Source organism: Branchiostoma floridae, unplaced genomic scaffold (genome assembly GCF_000003815.2).
Source record: "Branchiostoma floridae strain S238N-H82 unplaced genomic scaffold, Bfl_VNyyK Sc7u5tJ_1548, whole genome shotgun sequence".
Lineage (NCBI taxonomy): Eukaryota > Metazoa > Chordata > Leptocardii > Amphioxiformes > Branchiostomatidae > Branchiostoma > Branchiostoma floridae.
The window spans coordinates 196,715-223,271 of record NW_023365749.1 but is presented as its reverse complement, the minus strand read 5'-3'; the positions used below and the strand labels follow the sequence as shown (position 1 = coordinate 223,271).

General features: G+C 41.2%; 2 protein-coding genes across 2 annotated transcripts in view; both read right to left on the bottom strand.

Moving 5' to 3' along the window:
• Positions 1 to 22,145, bottom strand: part of LOC118408036 — a 50,400-nt gene extending 28,255 nt beyond the window's left edge. Inside the window, exons 1-4 of the mRNA XM_035808650.1 lie at positions 22,054 to 22,145; positions 20,253 to 20,348; positions 19,387 to 19,462; positions 18,624 to 18,890 (exon numbers count right to left, since the gene is read on the bottom strand). Coding sequence (XP_035664543.1) covers positions 18,624 to 18,890; positions 19,387 to 19,462; positions 20,253 to 20,348; positions 22,054 to 22,125 — 511 coding nt within the window. The 5' untranslated portion in view covers positions 22,126 to 22,145. The remainder of the gene's footprint in view (positions 1 to 18,623; positions 18,891 to 19,386; positions 19,463 to 20,252; positions 20,349 to 22,053) is intronic.
• Positions 12,936 to 14,438, bottom strand: LOC118408043. Its single transcript, XM_035808659.1, has 3 exons — positions 14,188 to 14,438; positions 13,722 to 13,795; positions 12,936 to 13,506 (listed from the first exon to the last, which is right to left on the bottom strand). Exons 1-3 carry the CDS (start codon positions 14,371 to 14,373, stop codon positions 13,011 to 13,013), a joined length of 756 nt encoding a protein of 251 aa, XP_035664552.1. The 5' UTR covers positions 14,374 to 14,438; the 3' UTR covers positions 12,936 to 13,010.
• Positions 22,146 to 26,557: the final 4,412 nt, after the last annotated feature.

The window sequence follows — 26,557 nt, the reverse complement described above, 5'->3', positions numbered from 1 at the left end:
CTTGAGGTGAGTAATAAAATGAAATTCGTAACTTACTTGAAAGTTTGTGCACACTTCTTGATCAATTAGAGTATACTGCGGGTGAGATGGTGTGAGTTTAATCTCCAACCGTGCCATACCAAAGACAAACAAGGACACACTGCCTTCTCTGCTAGGCACTCAGCATTCAGGACAGCGTATGTCAGTTTAATACATACTGTAGTACACACAAACACGCACTACTAAGAGCAGACATGCCCCACTGTAGTAATTTGAACACCCTTGTGGACTAAGGAATAAGGAATGGAGATGGGCGCCACCAATAAGTGATTCACGGAGGACTTGAACTTACTAATAACAACAATAGCCATTGTGAACGATGAGCTGAGATAGACAATAGTATTCTAATGTTCATATTGGTACGCGTACGCGTACTGGATAAAGATACTAGTAATTTTTTTCACAACCCTTGTTTTGATTTCATTGTACTGCAGCTACAGTTGTTGGTACTTACAGATGCAAATACATCATTGGAAATAAAGCAAGGGCTGTGAAATACAGTAGAAGCCGCTTAATTGCACACCCCAATTGCAAGCGTATTTCGTGCAATTATCCACATGGTGCAATAATGTGAAGTTATCCAGCTGGACTGCACCGGTTTGAGATTTGGGGATTCAGTGCAATTAACAGAAGTGTACGGTAATCCGCTGTGCAATTAACTGGCTTCTACTGTAGTCTTTTTAAAAGTACAAAAGATGTTTATTAACTAAGTACAAAATGTTTGAGAAGAAAGGCCTTATCACAGAGGAACACAAGTGTCAACTATATTTACTGGTAGTTTTGAATAGTTCAGTTATAGTTAATTGCACGGAATCCCCAAATCCCAAACCTTTGCAGTCCAGCTGGATAACTTCGCACCACGCGAATAATTGCACAAAATATGCTGGCAAGAAATAAATGTCAAGAAATAAAAGCAAAAACTTATGCAAGTAGATAAGGAAAAATGGTGTTCCAACTGCTGCAAAATTTTATAAACGAATTCAGCTATGATACCATGCTGTATTGCTTCAATTATTGTAAAGTTCATGGTGTCTATTTTGAAATTTTGCCATCTTGTTGTCTTAAGTGTTTTGAGATGAGACAGTGTCGGATACTGTGCTGATTTTGCCTCAACAAGCGGTAAGGGCATGTGCGACCGCCAGATAGCATCAATGAAGACTCACCTAAGACGGTATGTTATGAAAAACATGGAGTCTAAACTGTTGAAGGCATACGGTCAGATGGAGGCATACGGGCTGTAGAATAGCCCAACAGCGAAACAAACAGGTAATGCAAAAGAAAGTTAAGAAGATGTGAAGACATGGAAGAATTTCTTGTTTTAACCTGATGAAGACATGCGAGACTGGAAAGCCTTTGGTGTTGTGGTCAGAGAAGTGGTGACCTTTACCACAGTGCCACAGACACATGACCTACCAACAAGGACAATCGCGACACCGGTTGGAACTGGTCCCCTTGGTCACACACAAGTCACATCACCTTCTTTCTGACAGGAGACATGCCCATTTTCTTACATTGTATAAAATGTCTAATTTTTATAGATAGAACTTTATTGCACAACAACTGTAAAGAATACAATGTGTGGCAACTTTTTATATGAACGTTCCCTCTGACCAGTATCTCAGATATGCCCAACGTTGAACAAGAGGAAGTCCGACTGTTATTTCCACTTGTGACTCAAAATGTCAGTTGATTCCGACGAAGGACGTTATGTCCTTGTATGGAGGTGATAGAGGAGGAAGGCGAGTGGCAGGCACTGTGAAAGACAACTATGTATATACTAACATATTGCCTACAGTCATCTTGTAATGTTTGAAGACTTCATTTTTTGCGAACAGGCAAAAACTTAAGGCCTCAAATCGGTAAAGCTATAAAAGGCAACTAAAACGTATATCTGACCATTTTCATGTGCCTATTACAGGCTCAATGACACAGAAAATTCCCTTAGGCATTGGAGACCATCCTAGTCCTAGGCAGATGCACATGTGGAAATTTGTAGGTTGTAAGTTTTGTAGTTTAATTTTTACAACAGTGTAAAAAGGCATGGGTAGTTTTGTATCCAGTATGTCAAGTCTTAAGCCTGCCAGAATCTTCTAGCTATTGCAGTTAGCTACATTTTACACCAGATATTACACTGCTCCATTCTAACGGATTTCCATACATGAAAATTTTGTTATAAACTTTGCTTTTGGTTTGCCCTTAGAGTCCATTCCAAGACACCATGAGGGTTTTTAGGCGATATTTATAATTAGTCTGAATCATTTTGAATAAAAGAATATCTGAGCCACAATAATTAAATTATTTTTAAAAAATTGACTAAGAAAGTACTCATATATTTGAATTCCTTTGAATATTTTAAAAACATTTTTAAAGTAACTGTACAAAATGTCTTTATTTAGAATAATTGTGAAACCTCTGTGTGATTATTTCACATTTACAAATATTTACAAAAAATGGTAAACCTGGCCAAATGGTAAGATTAGTTTATTGCCCCCATAAAAGTAAGCCCTATTGTTGTATCTGTTTATTTTTAGAGTTCACTGCTGGGCACTGGTGGATCCTTTGTGGTAGGCCATTGTTGCATGGCACCCAACCATAATTTGCAAGGATGTGTGAATTGCTATCTTCCCAGCCCACTGAACCATTTACAAAAAATGGTAGAAAATGGTAAATAATGGTAGAATGCTGTTATCATTATTTAGAAACCATTAGAAGTATCCAATTCCACACGATGAATATTTCCAAAGTTTTACAGGACCAGGGAAATATTTATAAAGTTGAAACAGTGTTACAAATATTTCTGAAGTATCAAATGTCCTGGACATATAATTACAAAACTTTAAAATCAATTCTAAACAATGGCCACAAACATCCGCATGGTGTCTTGGAATGGACTCTATGTTAACAAATGAATGAATGGTCAAGCATAATAACACACCATTAGACTAAGTGTACTGCAGTTTGTTCAAAGCAGCAAACCTTTACTATACCTAATATAGAGTCAAGGACGTTATACAGACATGTCTAGATATGCCTACTTTTATATCGATATACCCTCATTGATGAATAGTATACAATTGATAAAGAAAAGTACAATATACTTTTTTCATTCCAGATTAGCCTTGCTCTAGACCTTTTGTTATGGTCTTGTTTCTAGATGAAGGTCTTGTTTCTAGATGAATTTTGATATGCATGACGCAGTCCTGTACCCACTTGTCCTGTGTATTCAACAGTGTCACATATGTGGAGCCCTGGTAACCCCCATGCAGAGCCTTTTTCATTGTGTACGATATACTAGATATACGTATACGCTGTGAATTTTAGTAAGGCATCTATTAAATGACGTAAAAGAGCATTTTTAATGTGTAAAATGAAGGTAATTCATTTTCAGGTATCCTTATAACCCCCATGTAGAGCCCAAGTTAACATTTCTAATCAATTATGATATTTTTCACAATTATTCATGATTTACAAGATGACAGGAGCAAAATCACGTGTCAGAGAACTTGACTATCTACTGTTCATTTGCTTGAAACATGACTGAGGACCCCCTTAGCAACGGCCTTAGCAACAGTTTTGCTAATGATTCTGAAAGACATGACGTAAAAAAAACACATTTCCGCATCTGTTAAATGTTTAACATTTTAACACTATTCCTTGTACTTCTACTGATGTAATCAGAGCAAAATACAACAGAAAAGTAAGTTCTTTGTATCAGTTTTGCTGTGGAGTACGATCTGAAACCTCCTTAGCAACAGCCTTAGCAACGGCCTTAGCAACGATATTGTCACTATCAGCTGGCAGATGTGACATTCTTCACACATTCATATCTCCGGATTTCATTGACGGATTTCGATCATTTAAAGTTTAATATGCAGGGAATGATATGGACGGTAAGTCTAACTCATCAGGCAAGGCCCCATAGGTAATGTGAGTATATGAACGATATTGGAAAATAAAGTATATATTTTTCACCAGAAAATCGTCAAAAAATCTGATTTTAGGCGGTCATAATTTTGTGTTGAATCACAAAACCGAAAATCTAAAAATATTTTTATGATCCTCTTAGCAGGTTCTACTAGCATGTGAATTTTCATTGAAAAATATTGATGTTTAATATTTTGCCCCTCCCCCTTGTTTAAGACACGAAATTTCCAGATCATTTAGGTGGTGATAGGTTTGAAGGCTGATAGCCGGTAGAAAGCTACCATACCAGAATGGCTATCACGTCAAAACATATGCCACAGGCCTTCTACTATTCAAAAATAGCAAGGAGAATTTGCCACCCCGGAGGGTACCGATATGTGAAATTTCGGGTGCTGGCCCATGGACTATGGATTTTACACATACTTCATTCCGGTTGGTTCTGCTTGATTCCTGCTAATTCGGTTTCCGTGTGAAGGCCCTATTAGCAGCGGACTTTGCAGCCAATTTCTGGCTAGAGTAAATCTAGCATTAGATTCGACTTTTCACATTCCTTTGCTGATTGAATAGATGGTATAGATTCTTTAAAATTGCATATTTAATTATTTACAGTTAAAGTTAGTTTTTTTATTAATGTAAACAAAATGTGTAAAACTATCATTTACCTGACAATTTGTGTCAGTCTTTAAAATACAAAACTACCATAATAGCAACGCCTAGTGGAGAGAACTTGAGGTGCTTCATATTTGTTGCCAAAGCCATTTTTTCACGAACAAAATGAGGCGTGTGTATTTGATAGCTTATCTATAATTGCTTAAAAGTCATGAGTTTAACTTCCCGCCTCAGCTCAGTTGTTAACATAGAAACAAAACGTCTGTCTGAAATTTATCTTAAGGAAGTTAACTTATAGACTATCTAGGTAGAATTGCATCAAATCCTACGTGCTGGATTTGATTACGGAGTTACAGTGGGATTAATTGAGTATTTATTTGAGGAAATAGGCCGCCAAATGGTCTGCTAAAATCAGCTGCTAAACGAATTCATCAGAGCTATTAACTATTAACTAAGTCTGTCCGGTCTCCAAACTCGCTGCCAGCACGGTCAAGGCGATCAGAAATGAAGCAGCCTTGTTTCCACCCTTCATCGCCGGTGACCTCGCCTAACGTAACAGAAACCGTTTACTACCTGGCTAAATTGGCATTTTGACTTTCCATTGTTTTCTTATTAATGAATCAAGAAAGAATATTATAATGGAGCCGTTACGAATATTAATAGATGGCCATTAAAGAATTCCAGATATGATTTTTGGGTTATATGGATTGCGTCATCAGGTTTCATTGCCCCTTGCATTATTTTTTCTATATGAGAAAATACAGCACTTTTGGTACATACCACTGCAATGAATCTATGTTTTTCATGCGCATGATGATGAATGAAAACTACAAACTCATGATAGCAAATCGACTATATCTTCTAACGATCTGTAGTCATTAAAAAACTGTTATCATCTAATTTAAAAAATCAGATCTCTAGAAACCGCGTGGGTTTGATGATTAGTTTATTAGTTATGTTGCAAAAACAACTGCACGAAACAAAACAAAGCTACTCTGCCCTAAGACCTACACTTTCTCAGACAGTTAATTTTTTAAGTTTTAAAAAACATATTGGATAAACTATAAGGAAACTTCATTTACAAAATCTTGAGTATAGTATTCAGAAAATTCCGTTTGCACTCAGCTTGCACCTTTCTATGATGAACAGGTGCGTGTACTTTCATGTAAGGTGATCTTTTAATACTTTTCGTGTACCACAAGAAATCTAGACAACTGATATATGTTTACCACCTAAGAGATCACCAAAAGACTATATTTCTACAAAAAGCACAAAACCCCACCATCATACAAAACGTGGGACGGTTCATTAACCACTGCCTTCAAAGAAGAAATCAAACCCGACAATAGCATTCATAGTATCATATAGTTGATTAGACAATAGTTTTATGTATCACACTATCTACTTCTCTTAGTCCTTGCGCAATTAGCCTTCGGGCATGATTTTGCAAATAAACACTGTTATGTTGCAATGGTGTAGAGAAACCACAGGATCTGACAGATCATCTCCATGTTATACTAGTATGTGTCGTTTAGCTCAACTTATCTTCTCAACTAATACTCAACTAGCTGTTTAGGCAATATGTGCTTTGCATATGAATCTAGCATGCATATTCTTACAAAGCTGATAACTCACAAAATTAAAGACGTTTGGGCTTGGAAAAATGTAATGGTTAAACCTAAACTATTCAACATGTTTCAAGTTTCAAAACTAAACTGGAAGTTTTGAAAGTTCAATGGTTATTGACATATAAATCTAAAGGTAAAGGTATTACAAAAGATTGATGACTCATAGCTTATATGTTAAACGTTTGAAATACGAATATGAAATACATTGTCTTATGTAAAATAAAACCCATCACCAACACATTTCTTAACCACCGTGACGGCAAATAAAACAGCATACCGCCAAGCATGGTATTACTAACTTCTACACACTCTTAACAACCAAATATGACTTCTTGATACATATAGAACTGCAAAGCATACCGATTCTAATTGGTAAGTCTTACAAAACTGTTTTCATTCTAAAACAGGTTTAACCTTTATACTTTCCTACACCGATAATGAAAGTGGGACTTTCGACTAAACGGCAACAGCCTTTTTCAAGGCAATGACAATCCAGTGTTTCTGTGGCGTCATCTCATAAAGACAGCACACCTTACATAGTACACAGGCACTTGGATCAAGTTGCACAAAGTTTTTTGTGCCCCCAATTCTGAAAGGTAGTGAAGCCTTGACGTACAAGCGGAGTGAAAGAAGTACTATTAAAGCAGTGGTTAGCCGTTAGGCTCCTGCTGTTTTTTAAAAAAGTTTTGTAGTCGTTTTTATCAGGCTTTCTATTCTTTACTCTTTTTTGATGTCTCGCGGACGGCGGACGTCAAGAAACATGACAAAATACTGTATATAGAAAGCCTGATGAAAACGACTAAAAATACGTAAAAAAACAGCCGGAGCCAAACCTCTGCTCGGAGAGTATGAAAGAAGGGCTTTACAGCCATCCCTTTGCAAGTCCCATTTTCATTGTGTGGGCAATTACAGATTCACCTGTTTGAGAATGATTTCTACCAGGACAGATAAACTTCTCGCATATTTCCCGTCCTTCTGCCCCTACTGATGTGCAAATCTGTGATGTAGCCGAAGGCCTGTATACTCCCGCTTGAATTAAGTGGTGTTCTTAAAATCTGCCCTTACTGCTGTGCAGATTCACCCGTGATGCCGCAGGCCTGTAGGAAGGTTCTGCGGGAGTCCTCCCAGTACCTGGACTCCATCAGCTCCCGCTTGAACTTGGCTGCTTTCTCAAATTCTGACTGGATGTGTTCCAGGGTGTCCAGAATTTTGTCGGCCCACCTCTTCACGTCTGCGTCATGGTCGGACTCGTTCACGCTGGTCTCCACGATCCTGTGCCTGCGGTCTGCGTGGCACTTCCCCTGCTGGATAAGGTCCTTGATCAGGTCTGCCAGCCCCGACTGGTCAGAGATGAGGACGGGGATTCCGGCTGCGATGGCCTCCAGTCCGACCAGTCCGAACGGCTCGGAGCGGGCCGGCATCAGGACCAGATGCGCCATCTTCATGCCGTGCACGATGTCCTCTTGCGTCCTGTAAGGCAGCAGGGTGGGTGCCAGCTTACTGCTTTTCAGGCTTTCTTCCAGGATTCTCCTGCTCGTCTCGTAGTCATCGACATCATCGCTGCTGCCGCACACACGAAATGCCACGTTGATCCTCTCTGCTACTTCTCCCAATGACCCTGCTGCGAGGGTATGACCTTTCAGCGTCTCTACGCCCCTTACTCTACCGATGGACAGGACGACCTTCTGTCCGTCACCACCAGGGTCCACTGTGGCGTTCGCGAATATGGTGGATGGCCTTGGGAGGTACATGTAGTGCTTTCTGGGTTTCTTGCCTCCTTTGTACATGGTTGAATAGTGGCTGTATGTCCGTTTACCCACTGAAAAGACAGCCGCCGCACCATCGGACGTCTTCAGTATGTCCATTTCCTTCTCCCAGGCTTTCATTGGCTTTCGGCCTCCCTTGTAACGCTCCGTGTCTTCTGGTAGGACGTGGTTGATGGTGATCAGATCTGCCCGGGGGTACCGGTCGTCTTTGATTCTCCGTGCTGCCTTGTCTGTGATGTCAGCATGACCAATGATACAGCCTACACCGTCAGGAAGGTTTGGGTATCGATATCGGTGTTCAAATACCAGCCAGTCTAATGACGGTTCTCTTGTGTCGTCTGCGTCTTGGAAGGGTTTGATCAGTGTGACATGGTCCTCCACTGCACTCGCCATGTCTCTTTCGGACGCACGAAGAACTGTACAAAAGACGTCTGCTCCGGCTTGGGTCAGATCCTGTGCCACTTGGTAGTTGATGGTTGAGATTCCGCCTTTTTTCGTGCCATACTCGTCATTGATCAGCAGCACTAGGGGTTTCGTGGGCCCTGTGGGTTGAATATGTACGGACGTTTAAATGGGAAGTACTGCACTGGAATTTCATATTCATGAGGACATATGTGTTTGTGATGGTTCATTTGGGACAGAAATTAGAACCTCTCATTGTTATACGTAAGTGGAGACACTTACTTAGTACTTATCATAACATATGTATTGATGGCTTCTATGACGAATCTAAGCGAAGGAAAAACATTGCACTTTGGTAAAGATGGAATAAGACAAAAGTTGTGGTGCATATCAAGAAGGTGGCATATATGGGTGCGCGCCTCAACATCTTACTTTATTTGAATTGCAAGTTACACAAAGTTAGATGAAGCGATATGAATCTATTTGCAAATGTAGCTTCTGCCAGTGGAAGTCTTTCCGTCGCGAGAGCATTCACGGTGTTGAGTTCCTGCTTGCATCACAGACTTAAAGCAACATTGGCACATGTTTTCCATTTTAAGGAACGATTGAACTACTAATGTCCCCACATAGCAACAGAAAATTCGCAGGTAGTGCTCGTCACTTACCAGTCGGAGGCGTATCCAGTACTGAGGCAGTCAAATCAACTGCTGCAGCTCCATGAATAGAAGGACCAGGCGGTCGGCTGGTGCTCGATGGTTCTGTAGTCAAAGCCAAAATATCACATGATACATGGTAAAAACTGCAAGAGCATTCGTCGTAGTTAGTGTCTGTTTTAGTTAAGCTTAAAACTACATTATCACAGGTATCGGATATCAGGTTCTTTCTCGAATAATATGAATGCGTCCTCAAAAGGGATGGTCACTTACCAGTCGGACGCGTGGCCAGTGTTGAGGAAGTCGAATCTGGTTCAGAAGCTCCTTGCTTTGAAGAACCAGCTGGTCGGCTGGTGCTCGGCTGTTCTATTGTCAAAACCAGATATCACATGATATATATTGTAAAACACTGCAGGTGCATTCGTTGCAGTTTGTTTCTGTTGATCATCAGAGACTTCAAGCTTAAACCTACATTATCACAGGTATACATACCAGAACTAAATTTAAAGGGTTGGCCATGGAACCTGATTTCATTTGATATAGATCCCTGCAGACTTTCCTCGAATGATATGAATAAGCCCTTGAAAGTGATGGCTATGGTTACTTACCAGTCGGAAGCGTGTTCAGAGTTGAAGTGGGTAAAGCTGCTGCTGTAGCTCCTTGGCTTGAAGTATCAGGCGGTTGGCTGGTGCTCGACGGTTGGATGGTACCCGGTAGCTCTATGGTCAAAATGTTATATAGTTTCTCATTGAGATGAACAAATTCATCTTAGATCTATAATCATTCAGTTCTGTGGGATGGTGCACTGAGATGTTGGACAGAAATGACATCTTGTAAGATTTCGTTTTTCGATTCACTCCGTTTATCGAAGCACTTCAATCCATCAACAGCTTTTATAAAATATAGAAAATGTTACAACACCTATGAACTTGGTCATCTTGCAGGTATCTTCACCATCCTGGTCCGCAGGACGGAGGCGTGCGTCCAGTTTCATGACAGCTCCATCGCTGCCACTCTGGATGGTGATTTCGAACCTCTCTGCTGGGTACGTACCATCGCCCAATGTGTCCTCATATTGAATGCCACTCGGTGGCTAAGAAAGATACACGTAGACAGTAGAATGTTTTGTGTTGTTGTATATAGTTTCTTTCTATAAGTGATTTGCATTAATAACGTGCTAATGAAGTTTCAAAAAGCATTGTTACTGCTGAAGTAATACGTCCCAAGACGACCTACCTCTGGATCGTGTGCCAATATTTTACCGTTCTTCATATCAACGTGCAAACAATATGTTTTCTCATGCATCACTTTGCAGGGTCTGCTGTACAACAGGGAGTAGGATTGGCCGTCCTCACAAAGGGCTCCTAGGTCGTCTTGTAAAGTCTGCAATAATTATTGTAGAAACGCATTAAAGAACATAATTACATTGTACCATACAACTCATCTGCACCATACTAAACCCCTTTAGGCTATGAGCCTACCGCCATGGGGCTTACGTAAGTGTGGGGCTGCACATAATGTCTATGGTACTCATCTATATCTTTACGCAAGCTGTTCGGCAAATGGTCGCTTTCTGATGATTCCTATTCTATTCTATTCTATTCTATTCTATCCTATTCTATTCTATTCTATTCTATTCTATTCTATTCTTTTCTATTCTATTCTATTCTATTCTATTCTACTCTAGTCTATTCTATTCCTATGTTGTCATTCACCGCCTCTCCGTCACGTCCATTTTAGCGATGCGTATCTTTTACCTGGCCGTTTCTTTTTCTTTATACCCTCGGTGAAATTTTGCTGCCTCCCGTAAACTGCTTAATTTTAATTTCATGATTGATATCTATATCATTAGCCTTGATATGTCATACGTTGTCGCTAATGGCTGGTAGAACAACAACAGAAATATTGATAGCTGATGAAACTTACTTTTATCATGACCTTGGTGTGAGAGAGAATAAAGGCCTTCATATCTACACCGTAGCTTGCCCATGGCGATTTTATCATGACAAAGAGGCCCTTTCTTTTGGTTTTCATCCCAAGTTTCCTTTTCACTGCGCTGAACCCCAAGCTTCCCTTGCAACGACGGAAGATGGAGTGTGTAGGCGTGATCACACATGGTAGCAACTCTTCCTTCTTGTCTGCAATATGAACGACTTTGGCCTCCTCTGCAGGGATATCTGTACACAGAAGGGAAAAATACACAGTTATTGTCGACTTAATACAGGGCATCGGAGATTTGTAATCGAAAGCATACAAGACTAGCAATCTAAGCTAGAGCAAAGATTAATGAATCAATGAGCGCCAAAATTCGAGTCATAAAGATTTGGCAATTGAGCTCTAGCGTTCTGTAAACTGTTCAGGAACAGCACAGAACTCGTCCAACTATGCAGTACGCACCCATTATGTTGCAGTCTGACAGATCCAGGATGTGCGGCAGCAGGAGTTCCACAGGTCCGTCCTCTGGAACGTCAGACTGGATGTTAAACACGGGCCCGACATGCATCCAGTCCTCCTGGTGTTCCCATTGGTCAGGCAGGGGTTCTGTCTGATACGTCATCGTCATGGGACAGGATGTGACGATCCCGATGTCTGTGTCTTTGCAGATGTACTTTCCTTTGCACGGAAGTTTTACACAACTGAAAACATGATTACAAGATTTACTTCAACTTGACTTTCTTCATAGACAAATACCCATCAATGTAGTCGTAGTTTTTCCTACTATAGCTTCCCAAAGGCCCTCGGTAAAGGCTAAAAACTAAAGCGCATGATAACAAAAACAATTTATGTTCATGTGATTATCATTTGATGGAAATAACCAAACGTGAATTTCTCTTCACATGATGTATGTGAATTATACAGATATGAAAACTTACAAATTTATGTTTCCTTCCTGGTTAGTGGCAACATCAGATTGCACGTCCATCTCTTCCATTGACGAAATATGGTCCTGAAATGGTAATAATGAATAGTTTAAGTTAACAATCAATAGTATCAACAACAACAATCCTTTGTCAAATAGCACTTATGTTTTGAAGATTGGATAATAATTGTTCACAATAGGTAGCTGTGAAAATGGCCTTATCTAAAAAAAAAAGAATGACTACTGACAATTTAGTCATTGGATAAGTCAATATATGTCATGACAAATATTTAGAAGCAGATTTACCACAAACATCCTGCGCACAGTCTTGGATAGATCAGGCTGCTCCATGGTAGCCAGTGTCTCTTCTAGAGCCTTCAGGTCGTGTGGGGGTCCATACCTGGCATCTTCTACATTTGGTGGTGACAAAGTACATGCTGATTCATGTCTTACCTACCCTGTAATCGTTGCGTCTTAAGTGACAATTACAGCTCACTTAGTTTACAAATCCATATTGTTACTGAATGTTTCTTCTAGTATGCATAGCGATGTTCATGTAAAGGTATAAGCTTGAGACCTACTCAAGATAACAGTTATTCAAGAAAATTCCAAAATCATATCCAGTTGCTTGAGTAACTGATTTATGGCCTTGGCCTCATTACCTGGATGTCTAATTTCATCGACGTATCTACACACCTATGTTAAGAGCTGCGCAGACCGCACGTCTCCTGCCCACAGGACCAACCCGGGCGTCTCTCCTCAAGAGAGCGGTGACATGTCCGGGCTTGACTTGTTCAGCAGGGAGGAGTTTGTGCTTATGGCGATCATTCATGCAGGCCACCTTCACATCAACATCTGTTGGATTTTTTTAAATTCAAGAATAAGTTGGTTTGGAATGTATGTTTTATTGCCTTAGCCAGACATCAATGTTAAGTCCTGGTTGGTAGTTTTTGTTATTGCTTTATGACAAAGACAATTTCATTTTGACACTGTACATAAATTAGTAACTTATTTCAACAATGAAGCATGAAAAGTACAATACACTTTGCAATGATAATAACAATAATGATATTGAATAATAACATGTGATAGTGCACCAGCATCCTATCACCTAAGTCATAGAGTGATGTTAGAGCTGAGAACTGTTAAAAGTGATATGATTGAGTTTTAGAGCTTCTGTACCTGTCAATTCGACAATGTGAGGGAAGTCAATCTCCACTGGCTCTGTGGCATCGTCAGCGCGGAACTGGAAGTGGAACAGCGGCCCCGCAGGTACCCAGTCTGACCCGTACCTCCACGGTTCTGCAGACCAGAGATCTAACTGATCTGACTGATCTAACTGATCTAACTGATCTGACCGATCTAACTGATCTGACCGATCTGACTGATCTGACTGATCTGACTGATCTGAATAATCTGACTGATCTGACTGGTCAATCTCCAATGGCTCTGTGGCATCGTCAGAGCGGAACTGGAAGTGGACCAGCGGCCCCACAGGTACCCAGTCTGACTCGTACTTCCACGGTTCTGCAGACCAGCTCCGACTAGTCACGTACAGGGGGTAGGGGGTGATGACGTGGAGATCCGAGTTCTGGCAGTAAAACTTGCCCTCGTGAGGCAGCGACCTGTTAATGAAAGTTGGGAGAATGTAAAATACTTCTCACCAAGATTCTTTGCTTGCAACGAAATATAATCTATGGCCACATTATGGTATGTGATATATATATATATATATATATATATATATATATCAATAGTGTTATAGAATGAAAAACGCATATGTATTATCGTCATATAATTATAATGAACATCACAAAAACAATTCAATAAGAAACCTTACCATTTGAACACCCCTTGAATATCCATGTGCTCCTCAGGACTGACAGTCACCTGGGGCAAGTTGTGACGATATTCCTGTGTCCATGGAACAAGCACATGGAGATTACAATCCAAAATATTTAAAAGAAGAACTTATTTGTCCGTTGTTCGTATTTTTGGTCATGTCGAAATTTGATAACTGTATCAACACTGTATAGGTGAACAGGATTTAATACAGTTAGTAATAGGAGTGAGATGAAAACCAAAGCAATGAAGTTTGATATTGCCAGGTTTAAAAAAAAGCATTATGATAACTCTACACGATAGAGCTGAAGTACTATGGTGTTGCTAACAAGGATCAACCAACCTAAAATGCTTGTTATAAATAATAAAACTTGCATCATGGTTGCTTAACTGATCTTTACAGTAGAAGGAAAAATGCAAAGAAATACAATCTATTGCTACTGAGAAGGCATGAATGTACAAACCTGTAGAAAAGCCGTAACATCCCCATCCAGGCTGAGTTCCTCCATGTTCTTCAGAGCCCCTACCAGCTGAGGGAGGTAGTGCAGAGGTCCATGTCCAGACTTCTTCCTCCACTGCTTCAGCGCCCGGAATGCCCGCTGGGTGTTTCTGGTCAGTCCGCGGTTGTTCTCAATCTGGTTAATCTCCATTCTTGTCAGGTTGAGATCAGATGCTAGACGGCTCCAACTGTATCCGAGTTTGGAACTTACGTCATACAGACCATTGTCTGTGGGAGAACATAACCATAATGTGAGTCCTGCTTATTGCAGCAACGTTTTAGTGACTAATCATTTTAGACCATGAAAGTTCGAAGTGTGGATATATTCATCTTTTACATCAGCCAAAGTGGACTGATCCCAATTGGTCAAACTTTACTGCAGCAACCTTTAAAAATATTGGTGTAGGTGCGCCAAATGTTTGCATGTCTGTGTATCTGTCTTATACTACTATTAAAGTCTCTACGCTTTGAGCGGTCTATTGCCTTAAAAGAAACAAACCATCCTTACCTATCATGTACTTGTTCATCTTGTCAGCACCGGATACACCTGGCTGCCATGTAGGCTCTGCCCACTCTCCAAGGAAAATCCTGTCCAAGTCCTCCCCAGTATGCTTATGTAAAGCCTCCAGAGGGATAGATTCTACCTCCTTGTCTCCTGTTACAGTTACGCGATCTTCGCTCAGTCTTGCTTGATATTCTTCTAGACAAGGCTTGATCTTCTTCACCAACTCCTTCATCCCCCGCCAGGCTTCCTTGTTGTCAGCGCGAAGGTAGATCTCGTCCACTATCTTGTCGGAGGTTCGCACTTCTTGTGTTCGCTTCTCTTCCTCGTTATCTAAACGGCGGTACATCACATCCATCATTCCCATTCTGTTTATAACAGCATTCCTCTTCACAAGGCGCCGCCCTTCCTCACTCATCAGTATCATGCGGCAGGCAAGAGACTCTCCTAACCCAATCGGGTGTCCGCTGTTGACATCGAGTGACTTCATTGTTAACTTGACCTCCTTTGTACCTTCTTGAACAGTGTCAGACCAATGTGCAGCTATCTCGCCTTCATTGGCATTGGGAAGATTAGCCATCATGGTGACAGTTCTCTTGAAGCAGAGGCCGAAGTGTTTCATCAGTGGCAGGAGAAGCTGGAACGATTCTGCCTCCTTTGGTAGAACAGCGTCAACGAACTCTTTACTAACAACACCTTCCTCCAGAAACTTCTGCCTGTCCGTGGGCATTAACTTTTCTGCCTTCTGTAGATGCTGGGCCATGTCATGTCGAAACAGTTGCTTTAAAAGCTTCAGAATGATGCCGGGGTCCTGAAACACCTTATCCTCCATACCCCGGATGTGCCTGTAGAAGAGGATCTCCCCCGTTACATGAAGATACTCCAGAGCATTCAGCACATCAGTGTTGTCCATCCCAACATCACTTCCTCGTCGTTTGCACTCTGTGAGGTCCAGGTAAGATTTGGATGTCTCCTGTTTGATAAGGTTATCAAACTCAGACCAAGATTGTGGCAGCTGCCGACTGCTGGACACACCGATGCGCTCTTGCACAATCTCCGCCATTTTCCGCCTAAGTACATCTATTCCTTCATTACTCTTACTGCTCACTGGTACGATGTGGACGTCAATTAGGTTTCCAGGGCGGCAATCCAGTAGCTTCTGCAGCGACGTTTGCTTGTCCAGTACTTCTTCACGTGACAAGCCGACAAAGTGATCATCTTTCCCACGAAGACTTAGACCTTGCTCTCGGCTGTCAAGAGTTTCCTGGCATCTGCTGACCTCCTTCTCCAGCGCCTGCCTGACTGCTGTCTCGGCGGACTTGATATCCCTCTCCAACAATGCAATCTTCTCCATGACGTCACCTTCATCACGTTTCGTCCCCACAACAAGCAGGGATGGTTTTGTCACGTGGGAAGAGATGGATGTCATCCACTTGCCTACCCGCTCCTGGAACTCCCCTGACCTGTAGCCCGGTAGGTCAACACACAGCAGATACAGCCCCAGGTGTGTCAGGAAGAAACGATGTGTGTAATGATACACGTCATGGCCGCCAAAGTCATAGATTTTGTACTCTACACCATGTGTTTGATCGATGTACGACCTGATGTCCACCCCTATTGTTCTGTCTGACTCGTCCTCTATGTGGGCCTCTCCACCAATCATTGTCAGGCAAAGACTTGTCTTGCCAGACCCAGTTTGTCCAACGAACATTAATTTGACTCTTTGCTTCGAACTCACGATCTGTGTCCTATTAGAAGACTCGCTCTGTGCCATTGTGCTTGAAGGTGTGGTGATATTAGCTGTGCTCTTTTCTGCAAGGAACGAGTACAATTTGGCTATGAACAATAGGCGTAACATCTAGAGAAAATGGCTTTGTTTCCGATACGTCGTCAGCCCCTTAATGGAAACGTAACTAAGTTTTATTACATGTGTACATGTATGTGTGTAGAGTTCAGTCCTCACCTAGTTTGTGTTTTTAAAAAAATTATTACAAACCCACAACATGATAAATCACATGTCATTTTGTTGGAATCTAAGCTGCAAAGGATTCAGAAGAATTGTCATTGACCACTAAGAGAAATCTATCCGGCCGAGTTTTTTTTAGCCATATATACCTTTAGCTATTGATTCATCAGCTTCAATCGTTGCTCTGTGATGTGGAAGTCTCTTGAGTGGTCCTACTTTAGGCTTCTTATGACTTGTCTTCTGCGAAAAAAACAACGAAACTTTAGTGATTTCTGAATCATGTCCACAAACTATTTGCAGCGATAATTTACATTAAGACACTCGCGTGTAATATGAAACATTCTTACATCTTACATTTATACATATTTACCTTTTTGGATATGTTCAGTTGTCACTATGTCAGTCAATAATATAGCTAAAGATCGTTGACCAGGATGTATAACTTTCATCAACATTTATACCGTTTTGATTTTCACAACGATGGTAGAATACTCACTGGTTCAAAGGTTTTAATTTCCTTCGAAAGGTAATGTTGCCCACTTTCTTCCAGTAACTGCAAAAGGTAGTCATAGTCTTCTGGTGTTTTGATGCAATCTACCAACTCATTCATCAGTACTAGTAGTTCTGAAGACGATGCCTGTAAGGAAGTTCAGTATCGGTGAAGTAATTACACAACAAAACATCATCATCGTTGGTCAGAAGCTACGCAGGCGACTGTAAGTTTCTTCCAGTCCCGTTTGTCAGCAACAAGATGACGGATCTATCTAAGGGTGATCAGGTTACCGTGCTATGAGTTTAAATGACACTATCCAGTTTTTCCCCGGAAAAGTAAACTTTGTACAATGTAACAATAGGAACCTTTTGGCAAAAGTCAATTTGTGGACCTTATAAACTGCCAGAAATTAAGAAATCCATAACAAAATGGCATAACAAGATAAACCCTTCACTGGGCACACCCAGATACACAGAGAAACCTCAGATATTCAGTTAAGCTAAATGATTATTTCCAGTCACTTGACCGTGCCTATCACAGTGACAGTCATTGCGGTTTTTGACTTCTTTTTATTTTCAAAAGTAGATGTTTCCAATGAATTGACAAGTAATAGATACTTCTGACGAAAGGTAGAATAAGAGACTTTTGATTTGTCATGTCAGGTTTCTAACGTTGCACTTTCACATGCAAGCGCTACTGAGCTATGGGTTTAAATGACCCCGATATCAAGTTTTTCCCCGGAAAAGTGAACTTTGTACAATGTAACAATATTAACCTTTTGCCAAAAGTCAATTTTTTGACCTTATACACTGCCAGAGATTAAGAAATCCATAACAAAATAGCATAACAAGATAAACCATTTACTGGGCACACCCAGATACACACAGAAACCTGTTGGACTGGTTGTATGACATAAGTTCAACATTATCACAATTCTAGCATTAGGAAGTTCAACGTTATATTTTTCCCCACTGTAGTTTACAGTCACGCATCAATGGCCGAGCGTCACATCAAAAGAAGTGCACCTGTTTGACTGAGCGCCCTCTCATTTCCGTGAACCTGACTATAGTGTCTTTATCCATGTTGTCGGTTATGAATTCTTGCGTCTTCATCAATGCTTTTAGCCCCGCAACAAGACGATCTGTTGAAAGATGAGTAAAAACAACAATGTTACCGACACAAACATAGCAAATAGACCGTTCAACGGTCAGTCAAATTGGCAAATTAAAGGAACCATAAAGCAGATGAAAGCAGAAAAATGCTGTTTTAATTATTACAATTCTTCTTGAATATCTTTATTTTCTGAATGCTCGAACTGGCAAAAACATGCTACAATACCTGCCCCTTCCCTATAGCAACTTACAATACTTTGGTGATTGTAGTTCATGCATTTTTTACCCCGATCTGCATGCCATTTTGAACTTGAACACTTTGAAGTACCTTGTCGTTCATGAATTACATGAACTATGTCTTCCAGACCCATGTCAGACAGAATTCCCTCCATGACCTGCAGTTTCAAGATCCCCTCGCCTTCCCTCCGCTGCTGCCACTGTCCCAACATGGCCGTGCAGCAGGACTGGTCGTCATGGTTACGGACCCCAGCGACAATCCCATCTATGTCGTCTGTAGAGAAGCCCAGCCGGCCGGCCAGGTCCCTCCATCTCAACCCCACTCTTTCTGTGAGTAAGGGGATGTGAGGGGTGATGTCTGGATAAAATGAACAAGGGAATCACAAATATTGAAGATACTGTGTGATTTAGGTATGAACTATCTATACTTACTTCCTTACCCATTTTCCTTATGCTTTCTACAATGACCCATTGATTTCGTTTTTAATGATCCAAATTAACTTTATCCTCTAGCTATTCATGGTCACATAACAGGACAACATCATGACAAAATCCTACAAAGTATCGTTTGTAACTATCACTGCCTTACACAGTTGTGGAAATACTTACAGAGACACCTGTATTTTGAGCTTACCACCATCCACCTATAACAATTATAGCAATGTCACTACAAACGTCACTTGTTTGACATCCGCCGCCACTCTCCTCTTCACTAACCAAAGTTTCTTACCCTGCAGAAACGTAGGGTATATACAGTATTAGCATCTTTAATAGTTAAATGTATTTCAAATCACAGAATGATAGATTTTTTCTAAGAATAGAAATTATGTACAAGGTATTTGTTCTTGGCCTTACTTTGTATTGCTGGAAAACCTTAGACACAAACAGTTGAGACGCCTGGCCAGACACTCTTTCTGCCGTTTCTCCGCCCTGTGTATAAAGCAGAGGCATTTAATGCAACAATGTCCCCCATTCGTAGTCTCTGGTATGTAGAGGAATCTCCTGTTGACTTTATTCATTTTATTTTGATATCTTTATAGTTTCCATAATTGATTGTATCCAGGTAATACATATAGCATTAACTTTTTCGACCACTTTAGAATAACTGTGTACCATCCCCGTGTGTGAGTTCATGCCCGCAGTTCTTTTATAATTTTTGATCTATCATAGTCCATGGGCCAGAGGAAAAGTCACTAAAATGTCATTTTAGGTGGTCATGATTTTGTGTTGAATCATGATATCGAAAATCAATTGATATCTTTATGATCCTCTTAGCAGGTTCTTCTAGCCTGTGAATTGTCATGGAAAAATATTAAGGTTTAATTTTCTGGCCCTTCCCCCTTTTTTTCAGATCATTTAGATGATGATAGTTTTGAAGGCTGATAGCTGGTAGAAAGCTACCATACCAGAATGAATGGCTATCACATCAAAATACATTCCACTGGCCTTCTACTATTAAAAATAACAAGGAGAATTTGCCATCCCGGAGGGTAATGATATGTGAAATTTGGGGTCCTGGCCCAATGACTATTAGTGATGCGCGTACTATTATAAACATCCATGGATAGTGATCGAGTCGATGGTACCCAGGATACCACTTTACGATTGTGCTACTGAAAACGATCATTACAGACATGCAGCGATACGCATTTAGTTACCAATGGATGACATTCACATAGCCATCCCATGCAGATGGAGGCAAGTTCCTCATCACACTCACATTGTTCCTGATGCTGCTGTCAGCTCCAGCCTTCAGAAGCTCTAATACACACAGAAGATTGTCCCCATTAGCCGCCGCATGGAGAGGCGTGTTGCCCTATAGGGAGTAACATGTTCGCTAAAGTGAAAAAGTGAAATATTACAGTAAACGGCATCATAGCTAAAAAAGATTTTACGAAAGATTTCACCGGGAAAACATAGCGTTTCGATCAACTGCATACAACATAGATTTTTTGGCGGAACACATTTCCATGGCACGTGCAATTTCTCTTCATTTGTGCATAGAAGGTGCAATTAAATTGATACAATGTATGTTATGTGTCCCGATCTTTGCTTGAGCTACGAGTAAGTAAACAATGTTCAAATACAATTCTATCTCCACAACTGGATAAAAAAACGAAGATTTACTTCCGGACGCTTCGAGTGACATCCATCACTCTTCTTCAGTGCCACTAGAATGAACTGGCAGAAACGATTCAATACAAGGAAAAGGTCAGACGTTTCAAGTAGCATCCACTAGCTTTCGTCCGGGGGATCATAACTAGTTGCTTGAATGAGTAACTGCTATTTGGCTTATCTGGATGTCTAATCTTTGTCGACGCACACAAGAGTCTTTTTTTTAAATTTTTTTCACCCGGTGGAAATTTTCTGTGTTTGCAATTGTGTGTATGTGTGTGTGGAGGGGAGGGGGGGTCGTATAGATTAGCACACTAGTACTAGTCCACACAGCCAACAATGGAAGAAATAAAAATGTATTACTTTCGATTAGATTAGTGTGTGTGGAGTGTGGGGTGGGGGTGGGGTGGTATCGATTAGCACATCGAAAGTAATACTAGTCGCGTTCCGAACATAAAATATAACAATTTTCAGCATTGCATTGTGAGTTTGGATTTTCTCGGAATGAGAAAAGGGCTATCATAGCTCAACACATCCATGTAGATACTAGAGATGCTGTTGATTAGTTTATGGTGATTCCACTTACATCTTCCAACCGTGCGTTAGGATCTGCCCCGGCTATGAGTAAAACTTGTGCAGTTTCTGTGTGGCCTCTCTCGGCAGCCCAGTGGAGCGGTGTTCTCCCCTGTAACAAACGTCATAACAACACTGTAGGTACTGACATGGTCTGACATGAACATTAAGGATGGGGATCATATTCATTTTCCCTAGAGCCCTGATCATATAGCACATCAGTACTAGTCAACACACCAATGTAGCTACTAAAAATGTTATTGATTTGTTTATGCGAGTCTACTTACATCTTCGTCCTGTGCGTTAGGATCTGCCCCGGCTGTGAGTAAAACCTGTACAGTTTCTGTGTGGCTTTTCTCGGCAGCCCAGTGGAGCGGTGTTAACCCCTGTAACAAACGCCATAACAACACTGTAGGTACTGACATCGTCTGACATGAACATTAAGGATGAGGATCATATTTAGTTTCCCTAGAGCCCTGATCATATAGCACATCAGTACTAGTCAACACACCAATACAGCTACTACTGGTGTTACTGATTTGTTTATGCGAGTCTACTTACACTTCCGTTCTGTGCGTTAGGATCTGCCCCGGCTGTGAGTAAAACTTGTGCAGTTTCTGTGTGGCCTCCCTCGGAAGCCCAGTGGAGCGGTGTTTCCCCCTGTAACAAACGTCATAACAACACTGTAGGTACTGACATGGTCTGACATGAACATTAAGGATGGAGATCATATTCAGTTTCCCTAGAGCCCTGATCATATAGAACATCAGTACTAGTCCACACCAATGCAGCTACTAAAAATGTTATCAATTTGTTTATGCGAGTCTACTTACATTTTCGTCCCGTGCGTTAGGATCTGCCCCGGCTGTGAGTAAAACTTGTGCAGTTTCTGTGCGACCTTTCATGACAGCCCAGTGGAGCGGTGTCCACCCCTGTAATAAACGTCATAACAACACTGTAGGCAATGACATGGCCTGACATGAACATTAAGGATGAGGATCATACTCAGTTTCCTAGAGCCCTGATCATATAGCACATCAGTACTAGTCAACACACCAATGCAGCTACTAAAAATGTTATTGATTTGTTTATTCGAGTCTACTTACAATTATGCCCCGTGCGTTAGGATCTGCTCCGGCTGTGAGTAAAACTTGTACAGTTTCTGTGTGACCTCCCTTGGCAGCAAAGTGAAGCGGTGTGAACCCCTGTAACAAACGTCATAAGGACACTGTAGGTACTGACATGGACTGACATAAACATTAAGGGTGGGGATCATACTCAGTTTCCTAGAGCCCTGATCATATAGCACATCAGTACTAGTCAACACACCAATGCAGCTACTAAAAATGTTATTGATTTGTTTACGCGACCCTACTTACAACGCTGTTCCGTGCGTTAGGATCTGCCCCGGCTGTGAGTAAAACTTGTGCAGTTTCTGTGTGACCTCCCCGGACAGCCGGGTGGAGCGGTGTGTCCCCCTGTAACAAACGTCATAACAACACTGTAGGTACCGACATGGTCTGACATGAACATTAAGGATGGGGATCATACTCAGTTTCCCAAGAGCCCTGATCAAATAGCACATCAGTACTAGTCAACACACCAATGCAGCTACTAAAAATGTTATTGATTTGTTTACGCGAGTCTACTTACATTTTTGTCCCGTGCGTTAAGATCTGCCCCGGCTGTGAGTAAAACTTGTGCAGTTTCTGTGTGGCCCTCCTTGGCAGCCCGGTGGAGCGGTGTGTCCCCCTGTAACAAACGTCATCACAACACTGTAGGTACTGACATGGTCTGACATGAACATTTAGGATGGGGATCATATTCAGTTTCCCTAGAGCCCTGATCATTTAGCACTTCAGTACAAGTCAACACACCAATGCAGCTGCTAAAAATGTTATTGATTTCTTTACTCGAGTCTACTTACGAATTCTTCCCGTGCGTTAGGATATGCCCCGGCTGTGAGTAAAACTTGTACAGTTTCTGTGTGACCTCTTAGGGCAGCCCGGTGGAGCGGTGTGTCCTCCTGTAACAAACGTCATAACAACACTGTAGGTAATGACATGGTCTGACATGAACATTGAAAATGGCGATGTTATCTGAGATTTCTCTGTAACGTAAGAAAAGTCAGTCAACAACTAACGACATGTATTTTCTCTAACGTTACATTGAAATGTATAACGTTCTGTACGAGAGCTCCGCCCCAGGTGTCTGGGTCCTGTAACCTTTCTTTGTGACTTGTGTGGCTGCATTATTTAATGGAGAAAATCAAGTAGTTTGCAATACCAGTGATCATCAAAAATATATTCAAAAATACTGTACAGATAGGTATTTGTACCATCATTAAACGCTGGATAGAACATGAAGCGACTTCTTTGTTGCAATGTATATGGCTGGGCCTATGGGGAGTGAATGATAAAACTTTAGATATTTATCCGCGATCGTTGTAACAAGTACAATGCATCGTAACTCGAACATACATGGCAGTGGAACTATCTCTTATTTAAAGAAAAATTCAACACCGTAGGTACTGACATAGCCTGACATGAACATTCAAAATGGTAATATGATGGGAGCTTTCATAACGACACTGTAGGTACTGACATGGTCTGACATGAACATTAAGAATGAGGATCATACTCAGTTTCCCTAGAGCCCTCAGAACTGTACCGTCACTTCCTGCCTGACATGCGAGGGAACATCAGCAGTCGGTCAACTCGTTCATCTACGAAACTGAACTTGCAACGTTGCAGAACTGAGCGCTACAGAAACAGTGCTATTCCCCACATGACCCGACTGTTGAACGATTCATGACTGTACCAAAGCCTACTGTTGCCACTTTATAATTAATGGTTAATTGTGTGAACGTCTTTCTCAAACCAGTCCTCTCGAATTAGAGCTGTTTTTATCTAGCTTGCCTTTTACCAATTCGATTATGATATTTTATTCTATTGTATGCCAGATTATTTTGTATACCAGATCGTTGGCTGATTTGTATTATGTATGCCAAGTTTAACATTGTGTATGTAAAGTCTAACAACAATTCAGCCCCTGGGCTGCTAGTGTTAGACTCTGAGTTTGTCTCTCAATAAAGCCATTCACAGCCCTGATCATACAGGCTATAAAATACCCAGTTTTACCAACCCCGATAGTTCGAACGGGGAGTTAGCCCTACGTCACATTTCCTAACGGGGCACAGCCACATTTCTCATGTTCTGAACTTCCAATGTATCAAGTTTCAGCATTGTTGTATGTGTGTGTGTGTGTGTGTGTGTGTGTGTGTGTGTGTGTGAGTGTGTGATTGTGTGAGCGTGTTTATAGATACAGGTTAGCACATCAGTACTGGTCAACACACCAATGCAGCTACTAAATGTGATTGATTTGTTTATGCGAGTCTACTTACATCTCTGCCCCGTGCATTAGGATCTGCCCCGGCTGTGAGTAAAACCTGTGCAGTTTCTGTGTGACCTCCCTTGGCAGCCAAGTGGAGCGGTGTGGTCCCCTGTAACAAACGTCATAACAACACTGTAGGTACTGATATGGCCTGACATGAACATCAAGGATGAGGATTATACTCACCTTCCCTAGAGCCCTGATCAAATAGGCTAAATACCCAGTTTTAACAACTCCGCTAGTTCGAACGGGGAGTTAGTCCTACGTCACATTTGCTAACGGGGCACAGCCACATTTCTCATGTTCTGACATTACAATATATCAAGTTTCAGCATTGTTGTATTGTGTGTGTGTGTGTGTGTGTGTGTGTGTGCGTGTGTCACTGTGTGAGCGTGTGTACAGGTGCAGGTTAGCACATCAGTACTAGTGAACACACCAATGCAGTTACTAAAATGTTATTGATTTGTTTATGCGAGTCTACTTACAAATATGTCCCGTACGTTAGGATCTACCCCTGCTGTGAGTAAAACTTGTGCAGTTTCTGTGTGGCCTCCCTCGACAGCCCGGTGGAGCGGTGTGTACCCCTGTAACAAACGTCATCACAAAACTATAGGTTCTGACATGGTCTCGCATGACTATTAAAGATGGGGATCTTATGTGAGATTACTCCGTACGTAACTACAACTAACGACATGTATTTCCTCTAACGTTACATTGAAATGTCTAACGTTCTGTAATGGAGCTCCGCCCCAGTTGTGTAGGCCCTGTACCGTTTCTTCGTGACTTATTATTTTATGGATTCGACATCATCATTTGCTATCCTCTATGAGGTCCAGCAAGTGAAGTTTTGCTTCCAATACAGTCTGTTATACCTCGCTGCGAGACGTTCCGGGCCGTCCGGTCCAGTTTCTAACTCAATAAGCTTCAAGTAGTTTTCAATTACACAAAAAACAATTAAAATCATATTTGAAAAATATTGCACAAATAGGAATTTGTACAGCACATTATCAAAACGCTGGATAGATCATGAAAAGACTTCTTTCTGTTGAAATATATATGACCGCGTAAAAGCTAAAACTCGCCATCCATTGTTGAATGGTAGAGAGTGTCATCTGATATCATTCCAAACTAGACTCATGAGTTCAGCACATCATGATTGATCATGTTCAAATGATTATGCACATAGACGAAGTTAGCAGACAGCACAAATACACTATACGATCTAACCTTATCAGGGTCACCAGCATCAGGCCTGACTCCCTCTGCTAACAGTCGTTCAACTGTAGTTCTGTCACCTTGTTCTGCGGCACCTAGCAGCTCCTGTGGCACAGCAGGCATCGGGAGAAAATGAAGCGGACAAAACAATTATCATTTTATGTTATATTCATATCAATTAATGTTAGAGAAACCTCGTGTTATTGAAAACTACGGAAATCTCAGGTTTAACCATTTGTATTTCTATTATGACGGGCCGTTTTTTGGGAGTGAAAGATCAAACGAAAGGTAGACCTATGTGAACATTTTATACAGACCTTCACTGCGCAACCATTTTAACAAGAGTTCGGAGACCTCATACCTGATATCTGCATAATTTAGGCTTGCTCCTTATACCTTTCACTAACTTACACAGGTCACAATGTTGACAGCCCAATCATTTACTATACGTACTAAGAAGAATTAGGGCACTTCACATGCAAATTAGGGCTTAACTGCCGCCTGCCACAAACTACATATGTTACATGTATTTGAGTCATATATCGGAAAACACTCTACATATAGATTTTCCTCATTGAGTATGCAAATAAGTTCAAATTTGCATAATTTGCACTTCTCGTGCGCCTCGCTTCCCGCGGACGAAAAACAGAATGAGAGCCCCGGTGTTGGTGGGCGGAAGTGTGTTAGGCAAAGACGGACACGCGGTGACCACGTGTGAGGTCAGACAAA

Excerpts from the sequence above, each read along its gene's own strand:
- LOC118408043 (XM_035808659.1), bottom strand. The coding sequence starts at position 14,373 with ATGGAGATTAACCAGATTGAGAACAACCGCGGACTGACCAGAAACACC. Across the intron at positions 13,796-14,187 it reads ATGTTACGGCTTTTCTACAG|GAATATCGTCACAACTTGCC; the intron begins GTTTGTACATTC and ends CCATGGACACAG. Across the intron at positions 13,507-13,721 it reads ATTCAAGGGGTGTTCAAATG|GTCGCTGCCTCACGAGGGCA; the intron begins GTAAGGTTTCTT and ends TTTCATTAACAG.